Genomic DNA, 19456 nt, shown 5'->3' with positions numbered 1-19456 from the left:
TTTACCTGTATTACACTTACTTAGTAGATATTACACATTATTCTATATTCTATTTTTATAAGACCATAATACCATAAGATAAAGGAGCAGAATTAGTCCATTTAGCCCATTGAGTCTTTTCCGCAATTTCATCATGGCTGATCCAATTTTCCTCTCAGCCCCAATCTCCTTCCTTGTATCTTCTTCCCTGTATCCCTCATGCCCTCGCCAATCAAGAATCTATCAACTTCTGCTTTAAATATTGTATCTTCCATAGTGAAGACTGATGAAAATTACTTATTCAGTTCATCCACCATTTCCTTCACCCCCTTTACTGCCTCTCCAGCATGTTTTTCCATCGGTCTGATATCCACTCTCACCTCTCTTTTACACTTCATGTATCTGAACAAACTTTTGGTATCCTCTTTAATATTATTGGCTAGCTTACTTTTGTATTCCATCTTTCCCTTCTTAATGGCCTTTTTAGTTGCCTTCTATCTTGTTTTAAAAGCTTCCCACTGCTCTAACTTCCCATTAATTTTTGCTCCATTATATGCCATCTCTTTGGTTTTTATGCTGGCTTTGGCTTCTCTTGTTAGCCACAGTTGTGTCATCTTTCCTTTAGACCATAAAACCTTAAGACATAGGAGCAGAATTAGGCCATTTGGCTCATTGAGTGTGCTCTGCCATTCAATTATGGCTGATCCTCAATTCCCTTTCTCAGCCCCACTTCTCGGCCTTCTCCCCGTAACTTTTGATGCCATGTCCAATCAAAAACCGATCAATCTCTGCCCTAAATACACCTAATGACAGACTCCATAGCTACCTCTGGTGACAAATTCCACAAATTCTGGCTAAAGAAATCTCTACACATCTTTATTTTAAATGGGTGCCCTTCTATCCTGAGGCTGTGCCCTCTTGTCCTAGAGACCCCCACCCTGGGAAATGTCCTTTTCACATCTACTTTGTCTAGGTCTTCTAAATTCCAGTGAGTACAGACCCAAAGCAGTCAAATGTTCCTCATACAATAACCCTTTCATTCTCAGAATCATTTTTGTGAACCTCTTCTGAACCCTCTCCAATGCCAGCACACCTTTTCTTAGATGAGGAGCCCAAAACTGTTCACAATACTCAAGGTAAGGCCTCACCAGTGCCTTATAAAGCCTCAGCATCACATCCCTGCTCTTGTATTCTAGACTTCTTGAAATGAATGCTAGCATTTCATTTGCCATCCTCACCATTGATTCTACCTGCAATTTAACCATTAGAATGTTCTGCACAAGGACTCCCAAGTCCTTTTGCATCTCAGAATTTTGGATTTTCTCCCCACTTAGAAAATAGTCTGCATATTTATTTCCACTACCAAAGTCCATGACCATGCATTTACCAACATTACATTTCATTTGCCACTTTCTTGCCCATTCTCCTATTCTGTCTAAGTCCTTCTGCAGCCTACCTGTTTCCTCAACACTACCTCTCCCTCCACTGATCTACCACCTGTAAACTATGTAACAAAGCCATCTATTCCATCATCTAAATCATTGATATACAACATAAAAATAAGCAGTTCCAACACCAACCCCTGTGGAACACCACTAGTCAAACAGAAAAGGATCCTTTTATTCCCAGTCACTGCCTCTTTCCAATCAGCCAATGGTCCAGCCATACTAGTAACTGTCCTGTAATACTATGGGCTCTTAACTTGGAAAGCAGCCTTGTGTGTGTCACCTTATCAAAAGTCTTCTGAAAGTCCAGATATACAACATCCATTTCATCCCCTTACTCTATCTTGCTTGTAATTTCTTCAAAGAATTCCAACAGTTTCAGCAGGCAAGATTTTCCCTTAAGGAAGCCATGCTAACTTTGTATCTTGTCCTGTGTCACTAAGTACTCCATCACCTCATCCTTAACATTGACTCCAACATCTTTCCAACTACTGAGGTCAGGCTAACTGATCTATAATTTCCTTTTTGCTGCCTTCCTCCTTTCTTAAAGAGTGGATTAACATTTGCAATTTTCCAGTCCTCTGGCACCATGCCAGAGTCAAATGATCTTTGAAAGATCATTATTAATGCCTCCACATTCTCTACCTCCACCTCTTTCAGAACCCTAGGCTGTAGTTCACTTATGTACCCTGAGGTCTTTCAGCTTTTTGAGCACCTTGTAATAGTAACTGCACTCACTTCTCTTCCCTCACACTTTTCAATATCTGGCACACTCCTCGTGTTTTCCACAGTGAAGACTGATGCAAAATATTCATTTGGCTCATCTGCCATTACTTTGTCCTCCATTACTACCTCACCAGCATCATTTTCCAATATCAACTCTCATTTCCCTTTTACTCTTTATGTAACTGGAAAATACAATTTGCCTACCAACACAACCGATTGACAGATGATGCAATAACTACTGTTCTACAAACCATCCTTACACATCTGGAGAAGAAGGATGCTTATGTGAGAATGCTGTTCTTGGACTGCAGTTCAGCATTCAACACCATTGTTCCATCCAGGCTTGACAAAAAGTTCAGAGACCTCGGCCTTGACCCTGCCTTGTACAGCTGGATCCTGGACTTCCTGTCAGATCGCTGGCAGGTTGTAAGAGTGGGCTCCCTCACCTCTAACCCTCTGATTCCCAATACAGGAGCTCCTCCGTGCTGCTTACTGAGTCCCCTCCTTTACTCCCTGTATACTCATGACTGTATCGCCACCTACAGCTCCAATCTGCTAACTACATTTGCCAATGACACTACATTGATTGACCTTATCTCAAACAATAACGAGGTGGTCTACAGGGAAAAAGTAATCTCTCTGACACTGTGGTGTCAAGAAAACAATCTCTCCCTTAAAGTAAAAAAAACAAAGGAGCTGGTTGTTGGAGATGGGCTAACCCCTATTTACATCAATGGATCTGGGGTTGAGAGTAAACAGCTTCAAAATCCTCAGCATCCACAGCACCAAGGACCTCACATGGTCTGTACACACCAGCTGTGTAGTGAAAAAGGCACAACAGCACCTCTTTCACCTCAGATGGTTGAGGAAGTTTGGTATGGGCCCCCAAATCCTAAGAACTAAGTATTTACTCAGTAGACCAACATAGTCTATAGAAGTGAAGCAAAACTGCATCAATTTCATGGATCTTGGCCGAATTACAGAGGAGAAGGTGTTTGCTATCCCAAGGCAAATAATGGTGGATAAATTCACAGGGCTGATTAGGGGTTCCTTTGACACTATGGGAGGGAGGCAAGTGCAATAATTGCCATGGCACTAGAAAAAATATTTACATCATCTTTACTGACAGGAGAGGTACCTGAGGATTGGAGGATAGCCAATGTTGTTCCACTGTTTAAAAAAAGCTCTGAACTTAAACCAGTAAATTATAGGCCATAGAGTCTGACACCAGTGGATGGAAAGTTATTGGAAGGTATTCTAAGGGACCGGATATATAAGTATCTGGATAGACATGGCCTGATTAAGGACAGTCTGCATGGCTAAGGACAGGTCATGTCTAATCAATCTTATAGAGTTTTTCGAGGACATTACCGGGAAAATGGATGCAGGCTAGGCAGTAGATGTTGTCTACACGAACTTTAGCAAGTCCTTTGACAATGTCCAGCATGGAAGATTGGTCAAGAAGGTTCAGTCACTCAGCATTCAATATGAGGTAGTATATTGGATTTGACATTGGCTTTGTGGGAGAAGCCAGAGAGTGGTAGTAGAGGGTTGCCTTTCTGACTGGAGGCCTGTGACTAGTGGTGTACCACAGGGATCAGTGCTGGGTCATTTGTTGTTTGTCATCTATATCAACAATCTGGATAATAATGTGGTCAACTGGATCAGCAAGTTTGTGGATGTCCACAAGATTGGGGGGTGAAGTGGACAGTGAGGAAGCCTATCATGGTTTGCAGAGGTATCTGCATCAGCTGGGAAAGTGGGCTGAAAAATGACAGATGGAACTTAATGATGACAGGTGCGAAGTTTTGCACTTCAGTAGGACCAGCCAGGGTAGATCTTACACAGTGAGTGGTATGGCAATGATAATGTGGAGAATAAAGGGATCTTGGAATACAGGTCCAAAATTTGTTGAAAGTAGCATCACAGGTAGATTGGTTCATAAAGAAAGCTTCTGGTACATTGACCTTCATAAATCAATTTACCGAGCGCAGGAGATGGGATGTTATGTTGAAATTGTCTAAGACATTGGTGAGGCATAATTTGGAGTATTGTGAGCAGTTCTGTTCATAGAAACATAGAAAACCTACAGTACAATACAGGCCCTTCGGCCCACAATGCTGTGCCGAACATGTACTAAGTTTAGAAATTACCTAGGGTTACCCATAGCCCTTTATTTTTCTAAGCTCCATGTACCTATCCAGGAGTCTCTTACAAGACCCTATCATTTCTGCCTCCACAGCCGCCACTAGCAGCCCATTCCATGAACTCACTGCTTTCTGTGTAAAAAACTTATCCCTGACATCTCCTCTGTACCTGCTTCCAAGCACCTTAAAACGGTGCTCTCTCATGTTTACCATTTCAGCCCTGGGAAAAAGACACTGATTATCCACATGATTAATGCCTCTCATCCTCCGCCGCTCCAAGGAGAAAAGGCCGAGTTCACCCATTCTCATAGGCCATGCTCCCCAGTCCAGGCAACATCCTAGTAAATCTCCTCTGTACCCTTTCTATGGTTTCCACATCCTTCCTGCAGTGAGGTGACCAGAACTGAGCATAGTACTCCAAGTGGGGGTCTGACCAGGGTCCTACATAGCTGTAATGTTACCTCTCAGCTCTTAAACTCAACTCCACTGTGAATGAAGCCCAATGCGCCGTATGCCTTCTTAACCACAGAGTCAACCTGTGCAGCAGCTTTGTATGTCCTATGAACTCGGTTCCCAAGACTCCTTTGATCCTCCACACTGCCAAGAGTCTTACCATTAATACTATATTCTGCCATCATATTTGACCTACCAATTTGAACCACCTCACACTTATCTGGGTTGAACTTCATCTGCCACCTCAGCCCAGTTATGCACCTTATCGATGTCTCACTGTAACCTCTGACAGCCCTCTACACTATCCACACACCCCAACCTTTGTGTCATCAGCAAATTTACTAACCCATCCCTCCACTTCCTCATCCAGGTAATTTATAAAAATCATGAAGAGAAGGGGCTCCCTGAGAACAGATCCCTGAGGTACACCACAGGTCACTGACCTCCATGCAGAACATGACCCATCTACAACCACTCTTCGCTTTCTGTATAAAAGCCAATTCTGGATCCACAAAGCAAGGTCTCTGTGGATCCCATGCCTCCTTACTTTCTCAATAAAGTAAGGAGGCATGTTCACCTACCTACAGGAAGGATGTAAACAAGGTTGAAAGAGTACAGGAAATTTTACAAGGATGTTGCTGGGTTTGGAGGACCTGAGTTAAAAGGAAAGATTGAATAGCTTAGGACTACATTCCTTGGAATGTAGAAGATTGAGAGGAGATTTGATATACAGGATTATGAGAGTTACAGAAAGGATTAATACAAGCAGGCTTTTTCCACTGAGGTTCAACTGGAGGTCCTCAGTTAAGGGTAAAAGGTGAAAAGTTTAATGGAAATATGAGGGGAAACATTTTCACTAAGAGGATTATTAGAATGTGGAATGGATTCTAAGATTTTTTCCAAGTTACTGGCTTCCAGGCTGGAGAAGGTACTACCCCAAATTATTTCGGAAGACCAAACCGGTTTTATTAAAAATCGCTATTCTTTTTTCAATGTTAGATTATTGAATATTGTTTATACTCCTTCACACAATACTTCAGAATGTGTTATTTCATTAGATGCGGAGAAAGCATTGATAGAGTTGAATGGCCTTACTTATTTTATGTGCTGGAGAAGTTTAATTTCAGTCCGACCTTTATTTCTTGGATTAAACTGATATATCAAACTCCAGTAGCCTCGGTGTTTACTAATAATCAAAGATCTCCATTTTTTCGTTTATTTCGGGGCACTAGACAAGGTTGTCCTCTTAGTCCATTACCATTTAACATCGCTTTAGAACCTTTGGCAATTGCCATCAGAGAATCACAGGATATTTTGGGTATTAATCGTGGAACAGATATTCATAAGGTATCTTTATACGCAGATGATTTATTATTATTCATCTCTAACCCTGAGAAATCTATTCCAGCAGTCTTATCATTGTTGGCTCAATTTAGTGAGTTTTCCGGGTATAAGTTAAATCTTAATAAGAGTGAATTGTTTCCTTTGAATAGACAGGTCCCAAACTATGGTATTTTACCGTTTAAATTAGTTAAAGACTCTTTTACTTACTTAGGGATTAAAATTACAAAAAACCATAAAGAATTATTTAGGTTTAATTTTCTACCCTTAATTGATCAGATTAAAGGCTTGTTTACTAAGTGGTCACCATTATCTTTGTCTCTGATAGGTAGGATTAATGCTATTAAGATGGTTATTTTACCTAAATTTTTATATATTTTTCAAGCGGTACCAATTTTTATTCCGAAATCCTTTTTTACTAATGTTGATTCAAAAATTTCCTCATATATATGGCAGAATAAAAATCCCAGGTTAGGTAAAATATACTTACAGAAGACAAGGAAGGATGGTGGGTTGGCATTACCCAATTTCAGATTTTACTATTGGGCAGTTAATATTAGATATTTGATATGTTGGTTGAAAGAATGGGATGGTCCTTTTGGCCCTCAATGGGTGAGTTTGGAAACTAAATCGGTATCTGCTTATGCTCTGGGTTCTATTTTAGGGACATCTCTCCCTTTTGCTCTTTCTAAATTGCCGAATCGAATCGACAACCCAATAGTTAAATATACCTTACGTATATGGTTTCAATTTCGGAAATTTTTCGGGTTGACTCAATTCGTGTTAAATAGTCCTATTGTATCTAATTGTTTTTTCCACCCATCAATTATAGATCAAGCTTTTTTGGCTTGGAAAACTAAGGGATTATTAAGATTTTCTGACTTATTTTTGGACAACTTTTATGTCTTTTGAGCAATTAGCAAATAAATATAATTTGCCTAGATTTCATTTTTTTAGATACTTACAGGTTAGGCATTTTTTAAGTACGGTACTTCCTTCATTCCCAAATTTTGTGTCTTCAGATATTTTGGAGAGTTTATTTGAATTAAACCCTTTTCAAAAAGGGCTTATATCAAAACTTTATAATATAATTATGAAGATACGTTCAGTGCCCTTTGATAAGACCAAAAATGATTGGGAAAGAGAGCTTAATCTTATTATTCCTATTGAGAATTGGGATAGAATTCTTCAATTAGTTAATACATCATCTATATGTGCCAAACATTCATTAATACAATTTAAGGTTGTGCATAGGGCCCATATGTCCAAGGATAAATTAGCTCATTTTTATTCTCATATAAACCCTATTTGTGACAGATGTCAATCAGAAATCGCGTCTTTAACTCATATGTTTTGGTCATGTCCGATTTTGGAAAAATATTGGAAAGATATTTTTGATATTATTTCGGCGGTACTGAACATTGATTTACAACCCCATCCTATTACTGCAATTTTTGGTTTACCGATGATGGGCTCACTTCACTTATCTCCTTCCGCCTGTCGAATGATTGCTTTTCTCACTTTGATGGCTAGAAGATCTATTTTGTTGAATTGGAAGGAAATTAATCCTCCCACGGTATTTCATTGGCTTTCTCAAACTATGTTATGTCTAAATTTAGAAAAAATTAGAAGTGCTGTATTTGATACTTCTATTAAATTTGAAAAGATATGGAGACCATTTATTCAATATTTTCATATGATGTAATGGCCCTGTGCCAGGCTTATTGGTTTTTTCAGCTTTAATCGTATATATGTTGAGAGGATCGGAGTTGACGACATTGATGTTTATGTATGCTTGTGAGATATTATGAACAGCCCTTTTTTTTCTTCTCTTTTTTTTTAGTTTTTTTTTAGTTTTTTCTTCCTTTTTTGTTTTTTTTTCTTAGATATTAGATTAGTAGATTAGTTAACTTTCATATATAGATTTATATTTTTTTTCTCTTTTTTTATATTATATATTATGGAATATCTAGACTTACCTTGTTCATATATACACTATATGGTTTATGTTTGGGAAAGCTTACTTATACTGTATTCATTGCTTATGTATTCCTTCATGTGTAATGGGAGTTTATATGTTTGTAATCCATTATTAATATTTTAATTGTATTTTGTTCATAATATTTTTAATACTAATAAAAAGATTAAAAGAGAGAATGTGGAATGAGCTGCCAACACAAATGGTACAAGCAAGCTTGATTTCAACATTTAAGAGAAGTTTGCATAGGTACATGGCCGGTAGGGAATGGAGGACTATGGCCCCATTGCAGATTAGAGGGTTAGGCTGTTTAAAGATTTCTTGTATGGGCAAAATGGGCCAAAAGACCTGTTTCTGTACTGTACTTCTCTGTGTACTTATACTTCGAAACATAGACACATAGAAAATCTACAGCACGATACAGGCCCTTCGGCCCACAAAGCTGCGCTGAACATGTCCTTATCTGAGAAATTACCTAGGGTTATCCATAGCTTCTATTTTTTTGAGCTCCATATACCTGTCCAGCAGTCTCTTAAAAGACCCTATCGTATCCACCTCCACCACCGTCGCCGGCAGCCCATTCCACACACTCCCCACTCTCTGCATAAAACACTTACCCCTGACATCTCCTCTGCACCTACTTCCAAGCACCTTAAAACTGTGCCCTCTCATACTAGCCATTTCAGCCCTGGGAAAAAGGGCTGTCACCCTCCAATATTATGATCACTGTCTCAATTGGGTCCCTTTACCTTAAGCTCCTGAATCAAATACATTTCATTACACAACACCCAATCCAGACTATCTAATCCCCTCATGGGATAACCCGCAAGCTGCTCTAAATAACAATCTTGGCATTCTACAAATTCTCTCTCTTGAGATCCAAAATCAGCACCAGACATAAAATCACTCATGACTATCTTAACATTGCCTTTTTGACATGCATTTTCTATTTTCTGTTGCAAATTGTAGCTCACCTTCTGGCTACTGTTTGGAGGCTTGTATATACACCCCATCATAGAAGTCGGCGGGATGTACCCCAGGTACTGAGGGAGGAGATTGCTGAACCTCTGGTGATGATCTTTGCATCCTCAATGGGGACGGGAGAGGTTCTGGAGGATTGGAGGGTTGTGGATGTTGTTCCATTATTCAAGAAAGGGAGTAGAGATAGCCCAGGAAATTATAGACCAGTGAGTCTTACTTCAGTGGTTGTTAAGTTGATGGAAAAGATCCTGAGAGGCAGGATTTATGAACATTTTGGAGAGGTATAATATGATTAGGAATAGTCAGCATGGCTTTGTGAAAGGCAGGTTATGCCTTACAAGCCTGATTAAATTTTTTGAGGATGTGACTAAACACATTGATAATGGTAGAACAGTAGATGTAGTGTATATGGATTTCAGCAAGACATTTGACAAGGTACTCCATGCAAGGCTTATTGAGAAAGTAAGGAGGCATGGGATCCAAGGGGAAATTGCTTTGTGGATCCAGAATTAGCTTGCCCACAGAAGGCAAAGAGTGGTTGTAGATGCATCATATTCTGCACGGAGGTCTGTCACCAGTGGTGTGCCTCAGGGATCTGTACTGGGACCTCTATTTATCATGATTTTTATAAATGACCTGGATGAAGAAGTGGAGGGATGGGTTAATTAATTTGCCGATGACACAAAGATTGGAGGTGTTGTGGATAGTGTGGAGGGCTGTCAGAGGTTACAGCAGGACATTGATAGGGTGCAAAAATGGGCTGAGAAGTGGCAGTTGGAGTTCAACCCAGATAAGTGTGAGGTGGTTCATTTTGGTAGGTCAAATATGATGACAGAATATAGTGTTGATGGTAAGACTTGGCAGTGTAGAGGATCAGAGCGATCTTGGGGTCTGAGTCCATAGGATACTCAAAGCTGCTGCACAGGTTGACTCTAGTTAAGAAGGTATACAGTACATTGGCTTTCATCAATCGTGGGATTGAGTTTAAGAGCCAAGAGGTAATGTTGCAGCTATATAGGACCCTGGTCAGACCCACTTGAGTACTGTGCTCAGTTTTGGTCACCTCACTACAGGAAGGATGTGGAAACTATAGAAAGGGTGCAGAGGAGATTAACAAGGATGTTACCTGGATTGGGGAGCATGCCTTATGAGAATAGGTTGAGTGAACTTGGCCTTTTCTCCTTGGAGCGACAGAGGATGAGAGGTGACCTGGTAGAATTGTAGAAGATGTGAGAGGCATTGACCATGTGGATAGTCAGAGGCTTTTTTCCTGTTTAACCATAGCTTATCATGAAACAATTTTCAATGTCTAACTAACCTACCAACCAGTATGTCTTTGGAATGTGGGAGGAAACCGGAGTACTCAGAGGAAATTCATGCCGTCATGGGGAGAATGTACAAAATCCTTACAGGCAGCAGTGGGAATTGAATTCAGTTGGCACTGTAATGCATTGTGCTAACCACTACGCTATGATGCTGCCCTGTTTTTTGCTGTAGAATCTGCTTGAGGGCTTTATAAGGCATTGGTAGGGCCTCACTTGGTCTATTGTGAGCATTGTTTGGCTCTTCATCTAAGAAAGGTTGTGTTGATATTGGAGAGGGTTCAAAGGAGTTCATGAAAATGATTCCGGGATTGAAAGGCTTATCAGCTGATGATTGTTTGATGGCTCTGGGCCAATACTTGCTGGAATTTAAAAGAATGAGGGGGATCTAATTGACCTATTGAATGCTGAAAGCCCTAAATCGAGTGGATGTGAAGAGGATGTTTCCTATAATTTGTAGTCACAGCATTGTGGGCTGAAGGGCCTGTACTGTACTGTATTGTTCTATGTTCTAGTCTATGACCTGAGGACACAGGCTCAGAATAGAGGGTGTCCTTTTAGTACAGATATGTGAATAAATTGCTTTGGCCAGAGGGTGGTGAATCTGAGGAATTCATTGCCACAGATGGCTGTGGAGGCCAGGTCATTTCATGTACTTAAGGTGAATGTTAATCGATTTTTGATAAGTCAGGGCATGATCATTATGGGGAGAAGTCAGGGGAATGGGGCTGAGAAGGAAACAGATCAGCATGATCAAATGGCAGAGCAGTTCTGATTACCTATATGGCCTAATTCTGTTCCTATGTCTTATGGTGTTATGGTCTTATAGTCTCAAACCAAACCAAAAATGTGGTACAGAAAAGGGTGCCCCAGAGGTGTCCAAATAATGGAACATTGAAAGAAGATGGAGTGGGAAAAGAGTCACTGTATGTATAGCAGAAGCCCTCTTTCAATCTCCCCACCATCACTCCCAATCACTTACATCCAGGAGGAACTCCACTATAGTGTCAGCTGCCAGCTCGCCATCGTATTCGATCACGTTATCCTCCTTGAAGACATAAATACTGCCTTCTTCAACCAGACCTGTAATAGGATGTTGTTCAGTGGAGGTTCACAGAGGGGGAAAGGGAAATCAGTCAGGCAAGTTCTATCTGAATGGGACTCACCTTTTTTCTCTATCCTCCCACCCAACATCATCAGTCCACTATTACTGCCTCCCCTCCAACTCAGAATTCCTCATCCAACTTTCCCTCTTGCACTCTACTACCATCCCCTCCTCCCCTTCCCCTCCACTCTCAACTCCTCTCTTACAATAGCCATTTCACTAACCCCTTCCCACCCCCTCTTTCCTCTCAAGTACATGGGGAAATTGAATGGACTCACCTAGTTTCTTTGCAACAGCCTCATCCTCCTCTGCGTCAACCAAGCCAAACCCAATGTTCTCATCTTCCAAGACCTGTGCTGCCAGCTGGTGGGTGGGAGAGAATCAGAATCAGGTTTATTATCACTGGTATATGATGTGAAATTTGTTAACTAGCAGCAGTAGTTCAATGCAAAACATAATATAGAAGAAAAAAAAACAAAATAATAATAATAAAAAATAAATAAATCTTATTCAATATCTTTATACAGTATATGCATATTGAATAGATTAAAAATTGTGCAAAAAACAGAAATACTATATATTTTTTAAAAAGTGAGGTAGTGTCCAGGAGTTCAATGTCCATTTAGGAATTGGATAGCAGAGGGAAAGAAGCTGTTCCTGAATCACTGAGTGTGTGCCTTCAGGCTTCTGTACCTCCTGCCTGATGGTAACAGTGAGAAAAGGGCATGTCCTGGTTGCAGTAGGTTCTTAATAATGGGTGCTGCTTTTAAGAGACACTGCTCCTTGAAGTTTTCTATGTTTTCTGTGTATTTCTAAGATGTCATAGGTCCATTGTAGGCTAGTACCCAAGATGGAGCTGACTAAATTTACAACCTCCTGCAGCTTCTTTCGGTCCTGGCAGTAGCCCCAGCCCCCATACCAGACAGTGTTGCAGCCTGTCAGAATGTTCTCCAGTATAGAATGCTATAGAAGTTTTTGAGTGTATTTGTTGCCATACCAAATCTCTTCAAACTCCTAATAAAGTATAGCAGCTTGTCCTGCCTTCTTTATAACTGCATTGATATGTTGGGACCAGGTTAGATCCTCAGAGATCTTCACATCCAGGAACTTGAAACTGCTCACTCTCTCCACTTCTGCTCCCTCTATGAGGATTGGTATGTGTTCCTTCGTTTCACCCTTCCGGAAATCCACAATCAGCTCTTTCCTCTTACTGACGATGAGTGCCAGGTTATTGCTGCGGCACCACTCCAATAGTTGGCATATCTCACTTGTGTACGCCTTCTCTGCCAGCTGCAGCTGTGTCATCAGCAAATTTATAGATGGTATTTGAACTATGCCTAGCCACGCAGTCATGGGTATATAGAGAGCAGAGGGTTACTTAGTGCCCATCTCCTGATCCCCAAGTGGCCAAGAAAGATTGAGGGCTAGTACAGTAAATAAGAATAGTCCATCAAAGTGGTCAGCAACTGAATGAAGACCATTTAAAAATTTACATAAAAGCCAAAATTCAGGAGAACTAATCAAAGGCGTAACAAGGAGCCTAAAATCCAAGAGATCTGTTACATAATCAAGAAAAGACCCTAATGGCTCAGCACTTTCATTGTGTTCCTAGTGATGCTTTCTTGAGTCTGGCTGATTCCTGTTGAGGTTTTTGTAGTTTTGCTGAGATCTAAGGACAAGTCTGACATGTTGATGGGTCTTCGTTCAATCTTTGGATATTTGCTGGTCTTCTGGGAACATTTCCCCGAGGGGCCCATGTCGATTCACTAGGTCCTTGTTCAGTTTTGAATTAGCAGAGAGTCCTTGATAAACTTTGGGTTGTTTTGAGTGTTTAGTTCTGATCAAAGACCCAAGAAAAATACAAAAACTAGACAGAGATTAAGCGACTTACAACAAACCTAATAAAGGCCTAGTCACCTTCAGTAAAGACCCAATAACAATCTGGGAAAAAATGTATTTGAAGTTTCGGTAAAGTCTTGTGGAAGTGTCAGTGATGAAGACTACACACAATAGCAAATGTCAACATTTGTGAATGCATCTAATGAAGACCCTACTAATGAAGTTTCATTAAAGTCCAGGAACGTGAAGTTTCATTCAGGGCAGAGACCCAGTTCACAATGGGCTTGCAGGACAAGAACCAATTACCAAGGTTCAGTAGGGGATAGCCAGAGCATCACCTAAACCAGGCAGCTCCCAGGGAGGCATCTATGGTCCCCAGGATCAGAAGACGCTCCACAGCCTGATGTACCAATGAGGGAGCACAACAGCCCTAATCCCTGCTTCCTACACCCCTCCCTGTCACTTTATTTTCTTCCAGCCCCTACACAACTCCCTATTCTGGAGCCTTCTTAGGCCCCCACATACCATGCATTGTTACCTCCTCTGACTTTGACATATGCTCCACCACTACCATTCAGGAGTGGAATTGGTGAGGTGTACTCTGATAGACTGGAATATGTCCATCAGGAAGGAGGAAGTGCTGGAAATTGATGTACGTGAATTGGACAGATGCTCTTGGTCCGATGAAATCTATCCCAGGGTGGAAGCAAGGGAGGAGACAGTTGGAGTTCTAACAGCTATGTTTACATAATTTTTAACCATTGCTGAGGTACAGGAAGATTGGAGGATGGTAATATTTTTTTTCATGTCCAAGAGGGTCAGTTGGGTTAAACCTGGGAACTACAGAGTAGGAAGTCTTGCATCATTGGTCGGGAAATAATCCTTAGGGAAAGGATGCTTGTTCACTTGGAAGGGCAGGGACTGATTAGGAGGTGTCAGCATGGATTTTTTCATGGGAGATCATGTCCCACAAATGTGAATGTTTTTCTTTGCGGATAAAACTGAGGAAGTCAGAATAGTAGATGAGGTTTACAAACACCTTAGTTAGGCATTTGACAGGTTCCTGGTGGTAGGCTGGTCCTGAAGGTTAAAGCACAAAGATGTTGAGATATATTTGAAAACTGGTTCTAAACCTACCTGGGTAATAGGAGGCAGAATGTAAGGTAATATAGGTATTTATCTGACTGAAAGTTTGTATCTAGTGGTGTACAACATTGGTAAGTGCTGTAACCGTTATTGTTTATGGTATATACAAATAACTTGGTTGAGAATGTAGTGGTATGGTTCATGAATTTTCAGATATTGCAAAGAGTGGAGCAAGTTGTGAAACAATACAGAGGGATGTAGACCAGCTGGAATGCTGAACAGGGTGGAGGGAGACGGAATTTAATCCAGAAAAATATGGTCAAGTACTTCAGTCCTTTAATTCTGGCAGGGCATATTCAGTAAATGGCAAGGATTAAAGAAGCTTTGATGTAGAGAAAGTCTTTGGTCAGCAAGTTTACGTGGGTCGGGTAGTGAAGACAGCATTTAGCTTGCTTGCCTTCATAAGCAGGGCATTGCAAATAAATACTAGAATGAAGCATTACAGCTGTACAATACATTGGCAAGGCCATGTTTAGAATATTGTGTGCATTTCTGGTCACCGCTATAGAAATGTAGTGGTAGAGTTAGAGAGAATGCAGAAGAGAGTCACTTGGATATTGTCAGGAACAGTGAGCTGTAATTGTAAAGAGAGACTGGATTGGCTGAGTTAGTTCTTACCGACCAGTAGGAGGCTGAGGGGTGAACTTATAGTGGTTTGTAAAATTATAGAGACATAGATAGGATCGATAGGATCTATATCCCAGGGTACAGCGGTCTAAATTTAGAAGGCACAAGTTTAAGGTGAGAAGAGCAAATCTTCAAAGGGGACCTGTGGGATCAGTTTTTCACACAGAAGGCAGTAGATGTGTGGAACAAGCTGCCAGTTGCAGTGATACAGGCTGGTACAGTAACAACATTCAAAAGACACTGATAAGATAGGAGGGGCTCAGAGGGATATGGGCCAAATGAATTCAAATGGGGCTCACTCAGGTAGGCATCTTGGTCGTTGTGGACCAGTTGGGAAGGGCCTGTTTCCATGATATATGACTCTTGACATAGAGGTATAGTGGGTGAAGGAGGTTAGGGAGACCCAGGAGATGGGTTTATAGGTAGCAGTAAGGGTCACAGAGATGGGGGCAGTTTCTAGGGGGACAGTGTGATATAGTTATACAGCACAAGAAAAGCCTTCTAGGATTGGACTCTCCTACATGGGGGATAAGACTATTCAACTTATACATAGCCCTCATCATTTTATAAGAATCTCTATAAGTTCAACCTCAGACTCCAACGCTCAGTGAAAACAATTCCTGCCTATCCAGCTCCTTCTTATAATTGAAGTCCTCTGGTCCCAAGAACATTCTTTGAAATCTTTCTGTACCTGTTCTGATAGAATAACATCCTTCTTCTAGATAGTGACTAGAACTACAGTCAACACCAACATATTGTATAGTTCAAACATGCTGACCCAAGTCTCATAAATCACCTCCAGTTCTGACATTCCTCTCTATCACTGTAACCTCTTCTAGCCTCTATACTCTGCCCTGTCTCTATAACTCCCTGCAACCTCTACACCCCTACCTGTGGCCTCTACTGTCTCTGTTACCCTTTTTGGCCCCTACAGCCCTCATTGTCTCTATAACTCCCTCCAGCTCTTAGACCCCTCTTTGTCCCTGTAACTCCCTCCGTCCCCTACACTTATCTCTATCTCTGTATTCTCCTCCAGCTCTACACTCCTCTCAATCTCTCTAATCCCCTTTAGTGCTTACACGTCTTCTCATCCATATAACCCCAACAGTCCATACATTTCTCCCTGCCTCTGTAACCTCCTCTGGCCCCTACACTACTTTTTGTCTCTATATTCCCTTGAGGTCTTTCATCCCTCCCTGTCTCAGTAAACCCTCCCTCCCTTACACCTCTCCCTGCTGCTCTAACTCTTCCAGCTGCTGCACCTCCCCTGTACCTGTATCTCACTGCTGGGTGGCTTGTTCTGTTTTATGACGGGGAGGGTGAAGCTGAAGCTGATGTATTTGACTCCAGGGCTGGCAACCCTTTACTGGTGGGTCCATGAGGGGTTTGAATGACCATTCTGTTGCTCTAGATTGGCTAACGGAAAGAGCAGCCACACTCCTCACTAAGAATTGTGACAAGAATCAGAAAAAGCACACGAGTGTCCAGGCTGTATGTGTCTGGGAATGTTGCCCAGTACATGACGAGGGCAGAGATTCTCACCCTTCACTGTACCAGTTGTAGAGGAGGAGTTGTGTGACGAGGTCAACATATGACACACACAACATATGACTCTGGGTTATGTTACTTGTGCCCTGCAGCACTCTGTCCTGCAGCCAAGGTGTCAGGTTCAAGCAATTTTAGGTCTCAGAGGCACGTGTAGGATTAGAGACGCCTGGGTACAGGCCATCCAGTAAAACTGTTTCCAAACTGGCAGTGTGTGTGGTGTATAACTAAGGGCTAGGTGGTTGTGCAGGGCATTTAGAGACACACACAGATCTATGCATAAATGAGTGCGCGCTAACACACACACACACACACACACACACACACACACACACACACACACACACACACACACACACACACACACACACACACACACACACACACACACACACACACACACACACACACACACCTCCTTTCTCCTTTTCTCGCCCTGGGTCAGATACGGAGACAAGGAGAGAGGAAGAGATGGACATACAGTATTAGCATTGAAATGATACCATGCTTATTCGACATACATTATTTTACCTATCACGCGCGTGATCATTTGACACACACATCCATATACAGCCACCACACTCACACACATACTCACATGCAGAGACGAACTCACATGAGCATACACACACACACACACACACACACACACACACACACACACACACACACACACACACACACACACACACACACACACACACACACACACAAACAACCATTTGTGTAAGGTGTATGCCCGCGCACAAGAATCTCGTTGCTGTGAGCTGTCCCACGCAAGCCCAGACGACACTCAGAGCTGAACCTTGCTCCCTGCCCTGGCGAATACTGAAATATTAAAATAGCAGTTTTCAGTACGCAAGGGAGACCCCCGTCCCGCCCCCAAACATCTCCCCCACCCCCAACATCGGGGCTGTGGAAGTTCCTTCGTGGGGTCCACAGCCCTGCTGACGCCTTTTGCCTGTTCGTACCTCCAGCGTGAGCTCGTCCCATTCAAACTGCTTCACGGAGACCTTGTCATCGCCTACGGGCTCGTGGTAATACAGGCAGAGGATGTCAAACTTCTTCAGGACCTGCTTATAGTTCTTTGAGGAAAGGTGGATGACCCGGTCTTCGCCGTCGTACTCAGGGATTTTGATGCCCTCCTCCGCCTGGCTCAGGGCGAGAGTAGCGGCCGACAGGAGGAGCAGCCAGGGGCATCTCATCGTGCAGCTGGAGAGCTCTGGGGAGGGGGCACAGAGAGAAAACCCTGAAGCAGAGATAGAGATAGGGGCAGCCTCGGATGGGGGAAGCAGAAAGCGGGAACTCAGGAAATCTTCAGCCACACGCTTGGACTGCGCCGAGATGCAAGGAGGAGAGCGAGACGCTGGTCAAGCCAGCTGCAGCCTGAAGCAGTGGCAATGTGCTGGGTGTGGAGATTCTGGGTCTGGCAAGGAGGCTGCCTCACGACGAGGGAGCTATACACCCATATTAAGGAAAATGACCCAGGACAGAAAGCAACACTTCTAAAAATAAAGGAAGCTGAGCCCAGGAAAGAAGGAGCAAAGGATCGCGCTGCCCGGCGCAGCCAGCCAGTGCGGTTCACACCACAGCACCGAGAAAATTAATACGTTGCTTGCGCGGGGGAATTAGAGAGAGAGGTCGACCCATAGGTCAGAAGCAGTGAGAGTGAAGGAGGAGGTGGCAAGGAGAAGGGCAGACGGGGGATGAGTGGGTGGTGGCAGCAGTGCTGGAGAGAACAATGGACATCGAGGAGATGGGGATGAAAATAATGATGGGGTAAAAGTGGGTGGACAAGTATATATGGCGAGAGAGTATAAGTAGATAGAGGGAGAGACAAACTAGGAGCACATCCAGTGAGAGCGAATGTGACAAATGACCAATGGACCAAAAGACCAATGGAGACAGAAAGGGGAGGCAAGGGAGACAGAGAACCGATGGATATATAGGTAGAAGGAATGACAGTGAGAAATGGTATTTTGAAATTATATTTGCAGAGGAACAGCCGGGGAGCGAGAGAGAGGAAGATACAGACGAACAGGTAGATGGAAATGTTGGTGGACAAAGTTAAATGGAGACAGGAAATGAGGAGCTATGGAAGCGTGGGAGGAGCAGCTGAGGGAAGGAAGAAATGTTGGAAGAAGGGTTCGAGAGAGCGAGAGAGAGAGAGGTAGGGGGAATGGATAGAAAGACTGATGAATGGAGAGGGGAGAAAGAAAAAAGGATGGAAGGAGGAGAGATGGATGTAGAGAGGAGGGAGTACTGAAAGAGGGTTGAATGGACAGAGGAGGTAGGAAGGAGGAATGGAGGGAGCAGGGATGGATGATCAGAGAAGGTGAAGAGAGATTGGGGTTAAGGAGAGATGAAATGTGATGAGAATGAGGTGAATGTGTAGTGAGTGGTGGGTGTGCTGTTCCAGGGGACATGGCCATCTCTGTGCTGGGTTTAATTAGGTGGATATAGTTTCCATTGAAGCTGCTTTTCAGCTTGTGATGTCACTGGGCTGGGGATTAAGATTTCACCTCATCGACGAGGCACGATATGGGAGACTGAAGCTCCATGAAGAGGGAGAGATGACACAGGCAGTGAGAAAGACCATGAGGAAGAACAAAACATAGGTGAGGTGGAAAATGGAGAGAAAAGGGAAGGGAGAGAAAGCAGGAGGGAAAGACGAGGAAAGCACAGGGGTATGGGTTAGCAGGGGTTTGGAGGGAGAGCAGGATTGGGGAGAAAGTAAGGTTGGGGGAAAGAGCATGGATGGGGAGAGAGCAGAGTGGTGTGAGGGTAGAGGTAGGGAGAGGGGATTTGGAGAAAAAGAGCAG

The 19456-nt window shown here is 42.6% G+C and overlaps 1 protein-coding gene across 1 annotated transcript in view; it reads right to left on the bottom strand.

Moving 5' to 3' along the window:
• Positions 1-18064, bottom strand: part of LOC140717440 (calsequestrin-1-like) — a 52442-nt gene extending 34378 nt beyond the window's left edge. Inside the window, exons 1-3 of the mRNA XM_073031039.1 lie at positions 17606-18064; positions 11756-11840; positions 11355-11455 (exon numbers count right to left, since the gene is read on the bottom strand). Of these exons, the coding sequence (XP_072887140.1) occupies positions 11355-11455; positions 11756-11840; positions 17606-17839 (420 nt within the window). The 5' untranslated portion in view covers positions 17840-18064. The remainder of the gene's footprint in view (positions 1-11354; positions 11456-11755; positions 11841-17605) is intronic.
• Between the last annotated feature and the right edge of the window lie 1392 nt (positions 18065-19456).

This window comes from Hemitrygon akajei, chromosome 27, assembly GCF_048418815.1.
Source record: "Hemitrygon akajei chromosome 27, sHemAka1.3, whole genome shotgun sequence".
NCBI lineage: Eukaryota > Metazoa > Chordata > Chondrichthyes > Myliobatiformes > Dasyatidae > Hemitrygon > Hemitrygon akajei.
This window is presented reverse-complemented; position numbering and strand designations above follow the sequence as displayed.